The 15491-nt window shown below is 49.6% G+C and overlaps 2 protein-coding genes across 3 annotated transcripts; one reads left to right on the top strand and one right to left on the bottom strand.

Moving 5' to 3' along the window:
* Window positions 1–4942: 4942 nt before the first annotated feature.
* On the bottom strand, window positions 4943–6177 carry ISCA2 (iron-sulfur cluster assembly 2). The gene is made up of 4 exons (XM_026120402.2): window positions 6067–6177; window positions 5805–5949; window positions 5602–5717; window positions 4943–5465 (listed from the first exon to the last, which is right to left on the bottom strand). Exons 1-4 carry the CDS (start codon window positions 6123–6125, stop codon window positions 5291–5293), a joined length of 495 nt encoding a protein of 164 aa, XP_025976187.1. The 5' UTR covers window positions 6126–6177; the 3' UTR covers window positions 4943–5290.
* On the top strand, window positions 6167–15237 carry NPC2 (NPC intracellular cholesterol transporter 2). 2 transcript variants are annotated; one of them, XM_026120405.2, is made up of 4 exons: window positions 6167–6227; window positions 13169–13276; window positions 13596–13768; window positions 14418–15237. In XM_026120405.2, exons 1-4 carry the CDS (start codon window positions 6182–6184, stop codon window positions 14502–14504), a joined length of 414 nt encoding a protein of 137 aa, XP_025976190.1. In that variant the 5' UTR covers window positions 6167–6181; the 3' UTR covers window positions 14505–15237. The 2 variants fall into 2 exon arrangements, with proteins under 2 accessions (XP_025976190.1, XP_025976189.1); XM_026120404.2 differs by lacking the exon at window positions 6167–6227 and adding an exon at window positions 12541–12711.
* Window positions 15238–15491: the final 254 nt, after the last annotated feature.

The following is a 15491-nucleotide window of genomic DNA, read 5'->3' as shown; positions in this document are numbered from 1 at the left end:
CCACTGGGAATTTCAATTAACTTTAAGGGCTTTTTCTGGGAGCATTAGTTGAGAAAACAAAGAGCTCTGAGAAGTGTTGGAACATTGTCATCAAATTGTTCTGAACATCTCTATTTTTAGAAAAAGGGTGAAGGAGAGAAGGGAGCTGAAGACAATGCCTCAGAGTCCCTGTGTATGGGATGGTGGCAGTAGTAACAGGCCTGTCTCAGTAGATGTGGGTCTGAGGCCCAAGCCTGAGGTAGAAGAGCAAAGGGGCTTTGGGGTGGTGGTAGTGGTGCTTTTTTAAAAAATGAAATGAAGCTCCATTTTCACCACCCCACCCCCATGGTCAGAAAATGAGACCCACAGATAGAGTTGAAGATAATGGCAGGTTGCCATGGAAATGTGCATTTAGTCTCACTGTTTCCATGGTAACTGAAAGACATACCATTCTGTTCCTCTGAAGGATGCCAAAGGTAAATGAGCACTGATTAAAACAGGGGCACAAACTTGGGCTCTAATCAGCCACAAAGACTAGGACCATAAACTCTTATTGCTCAAGCAGGAAATATTAAGAGCCATACAAGTGATCTGAAGGCCAGAGACAGAAAGCACTACACACAACTCCCTCCACAAAGCAAGGAATAGTGGCCCATCTCACTGCCATACCTGGCTTCAGCTGCCTTACCATGGCATTTCTGTCCATGGCTGTATGCCAAACCCGCCTCAAGCTCATGATCTGCCCTGAGCTGCTTCCTGGGCAGATGCCTGCACAGATCAAAGCCAGTTGCTGTCTAAACCTGGAAACCACACGGGGCAAACATTTTCCCTAGAACCCAGAATAGACAAACTGGACCGTTAATCCCATACCTAGTCCCTGGTGTTTGGGCCAATGATTCTTCCTCTTAAATAAAAAAATTGGGAAGAAAAAAAGAAACATGAATGCAATAGTTTGATCTAATACAAGTGGCTACAGTTTGCTCTTGCCAATACTCCGTCTCCTTGAATCATAGTTCTCTCCACACTAGCTGACAACCATATCGAACAAAGCATCATGCAAGGTTATCCCTCTCTCTGCCGCCAATCTCTCACACTGCTATAGCCTTTTCCAGAGGAGATGATGAACAGTGAGTGAGAGCATCTGCTGGTATGCATGAAAGAACAAGCGAAGAGAATGGAGCATTAAAATCATGCACCTCCAACCACACCTTCCACTGAGGAATGTGACTGCCACATTTGCTAGCAAAGACAACTTAAAGCATGCAGTTCTGTCTTCAAGCGAGTGTTGTAGTAACTCATTCTGGAAATACAGTATCCTTGGCTGAGCACATCTGAATTCAATGAATTCCCCTGACCAGTCCCAGCTAAGGGCGTGAATAGTTTAGTGAGTTTTATACCACTCCATTTTGTACTTCTAGCTGCCAGTGGATGTTCAGAGTGCCCCAAGGTTAAAGACAGTCTTGATGTGAAAGCAGTTGCTTTTACGGTGTGGGACATGGACAAGAAAAACCTTTTATGCACTTTTGCTTTTCTATTATCACTTCTTCCACCATTCAATGATTCCTCCTCCAAGTGCTGAATTCAGGCAAGCCCTAAGAAAGCAGGAAATTATACCACTGCACTGGGAAAGGAGAAGCCCAGCTGGGTGTTATCTGCAGGGTATTGGCTCCTCACCCCCCAGCTGTCTCCCTATCTCACCCAACAGGTCTGTACAGATGTTGAATATCACAAGGAAGAAGACTGAACTTAGTGAGACTTTGCAGATGGGAATTTTGGGGTCAGAGGGCCAGTTGCCCCCGTAAGGGCAAACCTAGGTGGCTGTTGTCATAAGCTCTTTGTAGCAAGCAATCCTACACAAAAGTCCACTGAGGTGAGGATGGTCTTCTAATGCATACCCCTAAAACCATGAGAAAAGAGACATGACAGAAAAATCTGCCATTTTTCTAACACTGCCTGGCTTGAAGCCTGGAAGAGGAAAAGGTTACTCACCATAGACAGATGACAGTAGATACCAGTTTTCAAGAACAGAGTCACAGGTTGAGATGTGCCAGCCATCTACTAACAAGTCCCTGCAGAGCTCCAACAAGCCCTGACCAGAGTAAGGATTTCTATTCCATCCTCCTCTACCCGCCTGCCAGTGACATTGATTATTGTGCCCTTTTCCCTTGAAGTTTTATCTTAACGTAGGCTTCCATAAATATCTTTCTTGATCATTCATTCCTTGTCAGGTGGGTGAACTGAGAGAATCCTCCTTCTTCATGTGGGAGCAGAGAAAGATTTTCCACTGCAGTTTCTCAGTTGCTTTGAAGCAAAGGCTTTGTATTGCTCTGTACTCCTGCCGTATTCTCAGTACGAGGGCTCTGACCTGTCCCTGTGCTCCAGACCTGCCTTGGCAGTCCCTCACAGCCCAGACAGAACTGAACCCCCAGTATAATCCTCTGCACCTTTTTCTTCACACCACTGGTCTTGCTCCACAGCCTACAACATGGTGCCATCTTTACCCCCTAAGGCTAGTCAGTGTACAAACTCTGATATTGTTTTTTTCTTTTGTAACAGCCAGAATCTAGTCCTTTATCTACATGAAAATTCATCAAGGTCACCTTCACTCCACTGCTAAAGCAAGTCCCTCTTTCCTGACTTCCTAAACATGGACTGAAGTTTCCAATCTCTGAGGAATTGCCTTAAAAAAGCCAGGAGGGTTCTGGAGGCTGACAGACAGCCCTTTGCATCTGTTCTCTACTGGGAACTGTAACACCAATAGTTTTGGCCAATAGATTATAACTCCCTGCTCACAGGTGGCAGGACTGGGAGGCAAAGAATAGTACATTGTACAGCCAGAGCTTCTCTAGATCACAGAAACTGCTTGGAGCTGGAGAGAACCACAGTGCTGTGATGGCAGGTGAATTCAGCTCCAGCCTGCCCCCTAAACAGACAACTGCAAGGCAACTTCTGCTCTTGCCTAGGTCTTGTAAGCAGCACATCCCACCTCACTCCAAACGCAAGGCTTCACATTCCCAGCACTGACTCCTGAGGAGTAAGGGGTCCACCTAGTGCAGTTAGAGCAGTACTGCCAGAGCTGCAGGCAGAGCAAGCCACACGTGAGCTGCTTCTGCCAGCACAGCAACGCTCAAAGCCTCAACCGCTATATAATCCTGGTGAGGGAGGACGGAAATTCTCTGAAGGAGGAGGCACTTCTGTGAGGACAGCACTTGTTTGACATATTCATCCGTGGAGAGTGACTAAAGGCAGGCAGCACCTGTTCAGGTTGAACATTTGCTAAAAAGACTAACCCAACATGAATGCTGCATGCTTAAAACCCGCCGAAAGCAGGTTTCATCTAGGGGAAAAAGTCTTGGACATTGCCGGTTTGCTACCTCCCTGTTACTGCTGCACTTTCATTTCCCATAAAAGATGCCAAAAGAGACTTAACCATGGTCAAGCTGTATGAAGAAGATCAGGAACTAGAATCCATATTTCCTGGTTCAGAAAGCAATTCCCCCTGCCATTTTTCACTGCTTAGTTATCACATCTGAAAGAAATGGAGTTTTATCTAACGTCTCCTACCTACACAAGTGTTTAGGTCTTGCTCTTTTCAGAGGCACTTCTTGCTGACGTCACATCTGAGATCTAGGATAATAAGGGCAGAGCCAAGACATGGCTACGGCAGAGGTTCAGACAAGTATCTTAATCACATCCTAATTATTTCCATTTCCAAAATGGAACAATGCTACATCCAACTCCCTCTGACAGAAACATAACTAGATAAAGCTTGTTGACTGCAGGAACAAGTAGAGAGGGTTAGCTGCTGCCCCAGATCCCATCCATATTCCACATGTGACAAAGTTGCAGCAGGCTACCTATGAACTCCCACCTATGGATGAAACTAATGCTGGCAGGCTATAAACTGTCTAACCACTAGAAAACATTAGACAGACCTGTGCTGTAAATATACACTGTTGATTAGTTTAGAAAGGCAGCTGATAAGCTTAACAACAAAAAAACCTCTTATGGCAACAAGCTCAAAAGCTCATAGTTTGCCATAAAGAGTTTCCCTGAGACCAAAGTCATGCAGTGTTCCCAGATTCAAATCTTAGACAATTTGGTTGTGCTCAGATAAAACACAAGAGGGAACAAAAATAATTTTCCCATCTCTCCTTCTACCCACAAACAGATGATTCATTTTGATTTAAAAGACATCTAGTGGCAGATAAACTACAGAAGATAAGAAATCAGATGGACGTTATTTTGGAAACCTCTAGGCTTCTCATTCTATGGGAGGTTCAGAAAGAAAAGGAGCTATTTCACTTTTTCATAAAACTAGACACAAGGTGGGGCTTTGGGTTGGCGAATAGATTAAACTGTGAAGCAAAGTTTGAAAATGATTCTCAGACAACTAAGTCAAAATGATAATGGGACTTGAGGACCCTTAAGCAGTATCCCAGATCCTCCTCTACATGCATCACCTAAACTTGCCTTCCTCCTGGCAAGAGAAGACAGAAGACACACTGAAACCTGAGAGTTTGTATGGTTTTGAAATTCCAAGTCAGGCTTAGAAACATCTTAAAATAGCACTAGGGAATGAAGGAAGGGGTGTGTGCATGTTACATATGCACTCTTTTTTTTTGGTAGAAAAAAAAAGAAATAAGCTATTAATTCTTCCTACCTCAATCTTCTAATTTTGTTTACTTATAACAAATAAAAGCATTCATCCCAGGGACTGATGGAATGGCAAAACCACTGCATATTTCCTGGGACCTGGACAAATCTGTTGTGTGTTAAGAGATTCAGTGAAGTGGCTAGGAAAGCCCACAGTGAGTTGGAAAGTGGAAAGCTAGCAACACTGAGAGGTCTAAGGGAGAGATACTCAGAGTCCCATTCAGCTAAAAAACAAGGGCTAAGCCACAGTACCCCAAAGGAACACAAGTTCTAACCCTGTGTAGAGATGCATGAACAATACCAAACGTTTGAAGAATTTTTTTTTTTTTTTTAGTAAGAGCTTTCAATAAACACACATATATACAGCCAGCTCTTGCAGAGACAGGTGGTTCCACGTTCAGGACATGGTAAGAGAGTCAGCACCACCTGGCCGGTGGCTCACAAGATGCTCCTGTGTGCATGCTCACAGCTACTTCATGTTTCTGAAGGGGAGGCAAACAGGTCTTTGAGATATGCTCAGGGCAGACACACACTGCTGGAGTCATCTGCAGCAGCCTGTGTTACAGGGTGAGAGAGATGAGAGGGAGCAGCTGGGAGAAGAACAAGCAAAACCCCTCCGGGGGCTGCAGACAGCATCCCTCCACATGAAGTCTGGTCAGAACTTGATAGAGAAGGAAGTCCCGCACGAGCAGCCCTTCTCGGCCTGGGGGTTGCTCACCACCTGGAATGAGCTGCGGATCAGCTCCTGGCTGAAGTCCACCATGGAGCCCTTCACAAAGGCCAGGCTGTCCACGTCCACGACCACGCGGGCACCCCCTTGTTCAAACACCCTGCAGAAAAGCAGCACATTTAAACCATCAACCACGCTGCCTGTCCCCCGTGCATCCCCCCTTCGGCTCGAGGCGCCCTGCCCGCCACCTCCGCGGGGGGCGGCCGCGCCTCACCGACACCCCCGCCTGTCCTCGCCTGTCGTCGGGGTTGATGACCGTGTCCAGGGAGAACTTGTACTGGAACCCGGAGCAGCCGCCTCCCTCCACCTGCAGCCGCAGGAACTCGGCGCCCTCCGCCACCTCCAGCAGCCTCTGCAAGGCAGGAGACGCGCGTCTGACGGCACCGCCCCCGGCCCCCCCCGGCGGCGGAGCGCGGCCCAGCGACGGCCCCGGCGCTACCTGCACGCAGCTGGCGCTGAGGTAGACCCGTCCCTCGCCGGGCTCGCTCTCCGTCTGCCCCGGCCGCGAAGAGGAGGCGGAGGCGGCCGGGCGCGGCGAGCCGCCGGGCAGCGCTGTCCCTCGGCGCGGCGGAGCCGGGCGGCAGCTGCCTCGGGAGAGGAGGGGAGGAAAGGACGAGCCTTGGCGGGCGCCGCCGCACAGGCCGCCTCGACGGCGAGGCGCCGCCCGGCCCCCACCTCCCCCCCGCGCCACGCCGCACTACCTCGCCCAGCCGCCCAGCGCCAACCGCCACAACCGGCACAGCAGCCCCACCGCCGCCATCGCGCCCCCGCACGGCCATTGGCTGCCCGGCACCGCCTCTTCCGGCGGGGGCCGCCATGACACCTACCGAGGCGGAAGCGCGCAGGAGGCGGCTGTTGCTAGGTAACGCGCTGCCCCAAGGCAGAGCGCCGCGGGGGCGCAGGCCCGGGGCGGGGCGTGAGCCTCGGGGTCTGCGTCCGTCTGCTGCAAGAGATCAGGGTAAAGGTGCAGGTGGGAACCGGCGGGAGGGAGACGGGCTGCTGCCTGGGGTGACGGCTCTCACGGCAGGGCCAGGGCCACCACCACGCCGCGCGAGCGCTGTGGCGAGGCGACGTCCTGCGCGCTGGGAGCCGTCACCCCCCGCGCTGAGCAGAGGACGCGCAGCTCTGAGCTGCCCGCTGGTGTTTTGGGCGAGCGCTATGACAGTTCTGAAAATCCCGTGAGAACATTGAAAACCAGCCCCGCACAACTGCTGCTTCTACTAAAATCATATACAGCGTGGGCCATTCCTTCAGCTCGGCTTGTATTTTCTTCCTTCAGCACACGCACGTCCTGTGCTGTGGTGTGAAACAACCCTCCTCTCACCCTTCACCTCTTCCAGGCAAGGAGTGACTCAAATGCAGCGTGATTTTGACACAGTTGTGTCAGCAGTCAGGATGCCTCCGGTGGGGGAACAGGCCCTTTTATTTGTCCTTGAAAGCATTTGCTTTCAAAACTAGCAAAGCTCATGAAAGAAAAGAAACTTGGTAAATAATACAGAGGTTTTCAACAGAGTGTGATTGCACTGGAATTAGCTGTTAGGATTATTTATACTGGGTAGTACCCAGAGACCCTGATAGGGATCAAGATCCTCTTTTAGGGGGAATTACACAAACAGAAGGATAAACACAGGGCCTGGCCTGAAGGATTTTTTAGGATTTTTCCTGATACTGACTTTTCTGTTTTGTTTTCTTTTATCACTCAGGGTCTAAGCCCAGAAATCCCTGTAGAGGTCAGTTTTCCTTTAGATGAGTATTTATGAGTCTGATACTGCAAACACAGACACATGCTTTGCTTTATGCGTAGCTCTGCAATTCCACCTTGTCCTCCCTTCTTGCTCATCGCTTCTCTTCTGTGAGAGCAGGATGCAACAGGATTGGGCAGATCTGGATTCCTAATCTCAGCTATGGGTGTCTAAGGCACATTTCTTGGACACAGTCCACATGGTTTCACCTTTTTCTTGGAGTATAGAGTCTTCACTAGTATCAGTGCCTCAAACCTCTCAAGCCCCCAGCTGCTCATATCCATTCCCTCATGTTCTAAATGCTGTGGATGTTTAATGGCTTTTCATTAACTTTTCAGGGTCCAAATGGAAAGTAAGCAAAGAACTCAAGCTTAATAAGGTTATGTGTTTTGTTAAAGATATTTTTCCTCTTGAAAAACTTGCAACTAGAGATTTACAGTGGATGAATCTTCTCTTACCTGGCTGAGTCCTGAACTTGGCTGGCAGCCTTACGCTGAGCAGCTTGACTTAATTTCTCTCTCTTAAGCCTGATTTGGCATGTGACAGTGGTCTGGCCTGTTGCTTGAAGAAGTGCCCACATTTAAGAGAGTCTTTATCTCTTTCTTCCTCATGTGCTTCTGCTGGAGGAATTCCAGGCCACAATCCTGTCCCCCCACCTTTTATTCAGGTTTGCGGAGACTCACACAGTAGCATGACTGAGGAAGACCAGTCATCTGAGCATGACGGAGTCATTTAAAGTCAGCAGACCTAGGGACACTCTGACTGTTAGCTTTCTCACACGCCTCAGTCTGAGCAAAGCCATACCTAGAATGGGCTGACCTCCCCACAGCCCAGCAAAGGCAAACTAGGTGCTTCAATCCAAGATGAGAGCTACTTTACAAAATTGTTGCCATTAAACATGGAGTGGCACTTTGATGCAGAGACCTCTAGTCTCCTGTAAGTGGAAGTATTTCTTTTGGCATGTGCATAGATATTAAGCACGTGGTTAAGTGACTGCTGTAGTAAGCACATAGTTTCATCTTACATATATAAATCCTAAAAGGCTCATTCCCACAGTTCAGTGGTGAATGTGGCTGCCAGGCTGAGAAGGAGCCAGTAAAAGAAATACAGCCATGTGTGTTTGCTTTATTTATGCCACCCTGAAGAGGTAAATATAGACTGGCCTTGGCAGTTTACTTTCTCTTGTCTGTGGGTTAACTCTAACAGTGTTATAATAAAACTATTAAAGTATCACAGGCAGGGTCCCAGAGGAGCTGCAGTTAATCCAGTTATCTGCAACACTTGATGAATCCTCAAACCAGGCATATTGGAACACTTGATATATTAAAAACATGTCTGGAGGTTTCTCAAGTTATTATCTAAGTGGTGTCCCAAAAGCAAATACCTTTGGAGGAATGAATCAGGAACTCCTGGGAGAAGGGGGGGGAGAATCATGCCCACTCTCCATGTCGCATAGACTTTCATTTTCTCTCCTACGGAGCACGTTAGACTCATCACTAGTGCTGCGGTTCCCTGTGTTGTGACTGCATTTACTGGAAACAAGTTTTGGGGGTTTGATATAGCCCCCAAAACGAAGACACACTTACTTTCTGATTGCTTTCAGTTTTAGTAGGGTTAGCCGTCAGAAACATGACGGAGTATCTTCGAGGCATTTCTGGATGTTGCTCAGATAGTTACTGCAGACTGAGAGCATGAGAAACAGGCCAGCTGGCCTCCGTCAGAACTCGTGTAGTGTAATTAATCATCTGCCACTCTGATGAGTGCCACCTGACTCAGGTGCTGGGGGGAAGTTTTCTGAGTGGCTATCAGAGGTGGAGAGCTAAGGAGAAAAGCTATTTCTCTGTTCCTCGTTGTTGTTAGTGACTGGTTTTTGCTTCTGCTAGCTACGTTGTGTGGTGGTGCTTTTCTTTCACTGGAGTTATGATCTAAGGTTTCTTCCTTCCTACACTGTGACTTTGTTGGTCTTGTGGTTCCTGATAGCTTGGTGTAATCTGTTTTGGGGATTGGTCTGTGCTTCATTTTCCCCTTCTTTTTCTGATCTGTGGACTCTATGCTTGGGGAGTTTCTTTAGCTCTGTTTCAGCTCACTGTATTGAAGAGATCTGTCTCTGAGTTCAATTCTATAGATATGTTGTTCAATTCTTCTTGCTATGTGTGTGTTTAAAGCATCTTGTACCTGTTGCAGTGAAAAACTGAGCTTATTTCAGTCATTCAGAAACTGGTGATAATCTCTGGTATGGAGGTGAATGTAAAGGGTGGCTTGTGATCTGTTTAGAAGTGAATTCTGACGGTCTGCAGCAAAAGGAGTGTTGTTCTGGCTGAAATAGCAGTAGAAATTGATTAGTCCCTGGCTGTGGATTTTGGTGAGAACATGACTTCTGTATTCACTGCTGCTAGAGTGCCTGCAGATTTATCTGTTTACTGAGCTGCAAACACAAGGCCGTTAGAGGGATTTAGATTCACTGGGTGTAACTAGCTCATAAAGTGGAACCTTAGACTTTTACCTCAGGTAATAGAGTTGGTTGGATTACAGAAATGAAGAACTTTAGTATCAGTCTTCTTGCTGGAATGAATTTATCTGGTAGCTTTCTTAGCTTTTTCTTCTGGTATTTCTGCACCTTATCATAAGCTCCCCACACTTGGTAATCTAGGAGGAGTTCTGCCTGCCTGTCTGTCTGCAAAATGATACCAGCCTAATGGTGAACTGAATCTTTCTGAAATATTTTGGTGAAGTGATAGGATCTGAGGTGACCCGGCAGCCCATGTATCATATCTGATGTTCCAAGGGCCACGCTCATGAAAGCAGGTCTGTTAGACATATGGTGCTTATGCCACTCTGGGGAATTTAAGCTTTGGTGCTGTACTGCAAAACTGGAATGGTGCTAACGTGTGATACAGGCTAAAAACCTTGGGCAGAGGCTACTTCTTTCTTGGGTAAAGGCCTTGTCTGTATTGGTACTAATTTGTGCTTACTGGGCTGTTTGTTAATCCAGCTCTGGGGGGACAAATGTGTGTTAATACTGATTCTAGATTCAATGACTGTTAGTTCAAAGCTTTTGAAATACATAGAGATTTGAAGAGTAGTTTCTGTTGCTGGTACTGGGCAACAGCATCTGTGAAGCAAAGGCATCTGGTGAGCAGTTACACAAGGAGGAATCCTGATTAATTTCTCATGGAATTTGCTCCCAAGATTGACACTGCTTACTCTGTGGAAGTGTTAGCAGTGGTTGGTACAGCACTGGTCTGAACTGACAGGACTTCTGCTCCCAGCAGCCAGATAGGCAGCTTTGTTTACCATCTGTAAGGACTGGAGGAAGGCCTTTCAAAGGGCATCAGTTCTCATGCATGAAGAAAAGATTTATACAGGTCAGTTATGAAGTGTACTAGGTGGGTTTAAAAATGCAGCTTAGTCTCAGTGGAGCCTTTTGTTTTTGGACAGGGCTACTGTCAGCACTCTGGTCTGCTCACAGGAGTTCTCTGCAAGCTGAAGGCCTATGTGGAATACGTATTTTTTTTCTTTTTTTAAAGTCCCACTCTGCTTTGTGAAGGAAGGGCTGCCCTTTTTCTGAAGAGCTATCTGCTCCATGGAGATATCTAGTAGAATGTGTCTCTCTGTTTTACTAAAGCTTTGGGCACTTCTAATCTGATACATTTTATGTGAAATCTGTAAAAAGCATGGGGGCTTTACCTCTGAGTCACTTGGCTGCGTAGATGCAGCTGAGGAGGCAGACGCCTTAGTGGGACAGAGGTCTGCAAAGGGTAAGGCTGCGTCAGTTCTGGTTCATGCCACATTCCTACCAAATCAGTGCTCATGTGCCTTTATCTCCACTACGTTCCTGACCTGACCCTGTTAAGCTAGTGCTTGCTAGTTACAGCTTGCTAGCTGCTAAGCTAATGCTAAGCTAAGCTTTTCACCAATTTCATATAGCATTTAAACTTTAGCTTGGATCAAACACTTTCCTAAGTCTCTTAAATGTTCTCTGGTTTGTTTCAGTGTTGATTGCACAAAGCTGTGAGTCTCTGTCATTTCATGAGTTTGAGAAACGGGACTAACTTGTATGCGCTCTGTGAAATGCAACAGCCACAACAACTACTTAGCAGAAGTAATTCTTGGCACTTGGGTTGCGGAGACAGCTTTTGACATGCAGAATATCAGATACAGAATAACTAATAAATGAGGCTACCGGCCAGTCTACTAAGCTAGCTTCTCTGTGGTTTCCTCTCCTTGCTGGAGTTGCATCAAGAGCTCTTCCCAGGCCATGGCATTTGCTGTGTATGAACATGTCCTCCATCTGCTGCTGCTACTTCCCTCCATTCTAGTACTGAATTCTTCAGTATAACCCCAGAGTAAAGATTTTCAGTAGCAACTGTCAAGAGTCTTTGTACAAGTGCTGTAGTTCCAGCACAGCCCTTCTCCTGCAGTGTGCTTTCCTGTTGCTGAAGGAGTTGCTGTGGCTTATCTGCTGATCTGCCCGCTCCTTTGCCCGGGTGCAGCCTTGCTCCTACCTCCACATGCCTGTCTCAGGTGTGCCCCCAGGCCCCTCCCTTTCCCATGCTGCATGCCCGCTCACTGCGCAGGCTGTGCCTTCCATGAGGGCCCGTGCAGGTTTTATGGGATCCAGAAAGGGCTGTTCCCCTGCCCTGCTTCATGGCCTGCTCCTCCTGCCCCATGCGATGGTAGGAGAGTGTGATGTATCCAGATCCAGTCAGCTGTTGGTACTGGATCCCCCAAATGCAGTCTTCTAAGTCCTTAGACCCATGAATCTCATGACCTCTGAACTGCCTTCAGGAGTTGTTCTCCTCACCTGTACAAGTGCTCCCAGTTTTTTATTTTTATAATTCATCTCTTCTACAGCCAGGAGTACTTATGTCTGAAGCATGTTACCTCACACTGAATTGCTATTTGCAACCTAAATGCCTGTAATTCCTAATAACCTACGGTTACGTAACCCTTCTGTGGCAGCAGCATGCCCCGCGCCAGCAGCGGGACGTCGGCCTGCTCCCTGCCCGAGTCTCCAGCTTAAATAAAACCACCAGGTAGGATGTCGGCCGTGTGATGAGGGGCGCTGAGGCATGGCAGCACTGCGTGATGGGAAGCAGTCCCTAAACACAGAGTCTGCTGAGTCCTGACTTATCTTACTTATATAATAGTCTTATTTGGTAATCGGGGGGCTATCGGTCATCTGAAGAGTCGAGGTGGAGTAAGTGCCGAAGATTATCGGGATAAGCGAGCAGCGTTTTGGGCGGAGATCCCCCTCCGCGGTGGGCTGCCTGCGCTTCTCCCTGTGCCGCCCCGGGGGAGGGGAGCGTGGGGCCCGGCTGGTCCCGGGGCAGCGGAGGCGCCTCGCGTGGCGCCCTGCCTTCCCCGGGGGGGTGGGGGGGGTGCCCCGGTGCTGTCCCGCCCCCGGCCCGCAGTGGCGCGGGGCGCTCAGCTGACCGCCGGGGCGGGGCGGGCCCGGGCCGCCGCGCTCATGTGACGCCGCCGAGCAGCCCGCGCCGCCGCTCCCGGTAGTGACCGCCGCCGCCATGGTGCCGCCGGCGCTCGCCCTGCTCTTGGCGCTCGGCACCGCCGCCCTGGCCGAGCCCCTGCGCTTCCTCGACTGCGGTGAGCGGCCGCGCCGGGGAGCGGCTCAGGGCTCTAGGGGGGGCTCGGAGGCGCCGCGGGCTCCGTCGGGAGCGCGGCTTCTCCTCCGCGGGGGCGCCGGGCTGTGCCGCGGAGCCGCCCGCGGGACAAGCGGGAGTCCGGCGCCTGAGGGGCGGCACGGCAGGGCGCCGCCTGCAGCCGCGCGGCAGGGGCTTTGCGAGGTCTTTAGTGCCCGGTCCTGGCTGCCGAGGGACCAGCTGCTGTCAGCCTGCCTCGGGGGATGTGGAGCATGCCTGGTGCTTTGGCCTGCTAGACCTAAGCCAGAGCCAAGTTAGTCCCCAGCTGCCACCCCTTTGGGAGGGGAGTGTGGAGCTGAGGGCCTTGAGCCATCAGTCTGATGGCTGGGGTAACCTGTTAGGGCCAGATGTTGCTCTCTGGAGAAGGCCTTAAAATGAGGAGTCTTTGATCTTTCTTGCAGGTTCCAAAGATGGAAGCATCCAAGAGGTGAATGTGAGCCCCTGTCCCACACAGCCATGCCAGCTCCACAAGGGGACATCCTACAGCATCAATGTTACCTTCTCCAGCAGTAAGAATTAGCCCCTCCAGGCTTCAGGTGTTGGTGGGGTAGAAATACTTGTGCTGTTCTGTGAGGAGGGATGGGGCAGACAGAGGACGTGATGCCCTTTGTCCCTGTGTCTAAGTGTTTGGGGAGGATTGGGGAATGGTGGCTGGAGGGGGGCTTTGGGTGGGAAGAAGTAGCAGAGAAGCAGCTGAAGAAGGAGAAAGAGCATTGCTTATTTGTGTTCCCTGCAATCTCCAGGCAAGCCAGGGGGGATGTCTGGGGTATGATAATGCAGAAATGTTTTCCTGCTCTGGTGTCATTCATGCTTCTCCATATTCTGCAGAGACTGAGAGCCAGGGCAGCAAAGCGAAGGTGTATGGGGAGATGCTGCATGTGGACATACCCTTTCCCATTCCTGAGCCTGATGGATGCAAGTCTGGGATCCAGTGCCCTATTCAGAAGGGCCATTCCTACAGCTACCTGAATAAACTTCCTGTGAAGAGCGAGTACCCTAGTGTAAGTAAGCAGGAGGCTGGTCAACTCCTCTGAGCTACCATCCTTCCTGGGGCTGTCCCATATCCTGCCTTTAAGGAAGCAGACCTTGTCTTGTGACAGTGGGGAAGAGGTTGGAAGAATCCTCAGACTTTCTGGTGTCACTTTTGCTGTGAATATAGCTCCATCTCTAGTGCCTGCTTTGGGACAGACCCACCAGAAGCAGCCTGGGTCCAGCTCCTGGGAAGCTGCTTCAGCTGCCCAAGCATCTGTTTGTTCTTCTGTGCTATGCTTGTATGTTGCCTCTCTGCCGAGACTGCTACTTCCAGCTAAACACTCAAGTTTGGGGGTGTTCAGCTTCATGACACAGTTCAGCTAGAAGGCTGCAGATTGCTTCCCCTCTCCACTTACTTGGAGAGTGGAGGTCCCAGTGCTGAGCATGCAAGTCTCCTGTGTTGCATTGCAGAACTCGCCATGCGTGTGAGATATTCCAGGAATTGCTGCATGAGCATGACCCACCTACTGCAGCTGAGGCAAAGCCTGGTTCTGCTCTGTCCTCTCTGCACAGAGCTCCTAGGGCCTCTTTCTTGCTCCACAAACCAAGTGAAGCCACCCTGTGCCCTTCCCTTTCTGAACACATGCACTTCCCTGTTCTCTTTTCTCTCTCTTCCAGATTAAGCTGATCGTGAAGTGGGAGCTAGTAGATGATCAGGACCAGATGCTCTTCTGTTGGAAGATACCAGTGCAGATAACCAGCTGAGGAGCCCTGTAGTTTGCAGGGCTTGGGGAGGGGAGAAACAGAGAGAAGATGACACAGACCAAATTCTTTTATATAATAAGCATTTCTTACTGCTTCCTTGAGAGCTCTACAGCCTCCGAGCAGCCACTACTGTGTTCCTGCAAGGTCAGCAATGGGCAGAGGGCTCTTATCCCAGTTAGAGTCCTCTGGGGTATCCTGACAACAGCTCGGGGGGCAGAGGCTGCTACTGTTGGCAGGTGTGACTGAGCATTAGGGCACTGGCCTCCAGGTGCTCTGGAGGTGCTTTAGTTGCTTGAAACGGAGCTCTGTCCCCTCACAAAAGGACTTTCTCTCTGCAATGAAACTGGCTAGTACCTGAGCTGCTACCTGGTAACCTTTCAGTGCCTCTTGTAGAATGCTGGCTGCATCCATCCCCCTTCATTTCTCCTGCTCTGTGACCAGGGTGCTCCTGGGACTGCATCTGTCATTCATACAGCTAAAGGAGAGGGAAGAAGAGGAGGAGGCTTTCCCTGAGCTGGCAGCCTAGTCTGTTCTGGGCCCTGCTGGAGCCAGCAGATCTGCAGCTTGGGATAACTCTCTTTTGGTGGATGCAAAGCCAAATGGCATTCAATGTCTCTGCAGGGATGATTCTTTCTCTAACCAATGGTTTGCACTACCTACTAACTTGGAGCTGCTGGGGGCTCCATAACCTATTTTTATAGCTTTCCTTTTAATAAAGGCTAAACAAAAACTGCATGCGTTGTCTTCTGTGAGTGGAGGGGAGCAGGAGAAATGGAGACCATACATCTTCAAGTTGGGGTCAGGCTGCTCTTATTTCTCAGCTCAAGGCACAGATGATGGCCTTGCTTTCCCTGAAACATCCTGGCCTTGGTGTGGGTGACCTCTGTGCAGCTGTGTACTTCTGTACCTGCTTCTGACTGCTGGAGCATCCAGCTGGCAGTGTCTGGCTGTGCTCTTTCCTTGCTTGTCCTGCACTAGCCTGAAGCA

Source organism: Dromaius novaehollandiae, chromosome 5, assembly GCF_036370855.1.
Source record: "Dromaius novaehollandiae isolate bDroNov1 chromosome 5, bDroNov1.hap1, whole genome shotgun sequence".
Lineage (NCBI taxonomy): Eukaryota > Metazoa > Chordata > Aves > Casuariiformes > Dromaiidae > Dromaius > Dromaius novaehollandiae.
Note: the sequence above shows the minus strand (reverse complement) of the source record. Positions and strands in the feature narration are given on the sequence as shown.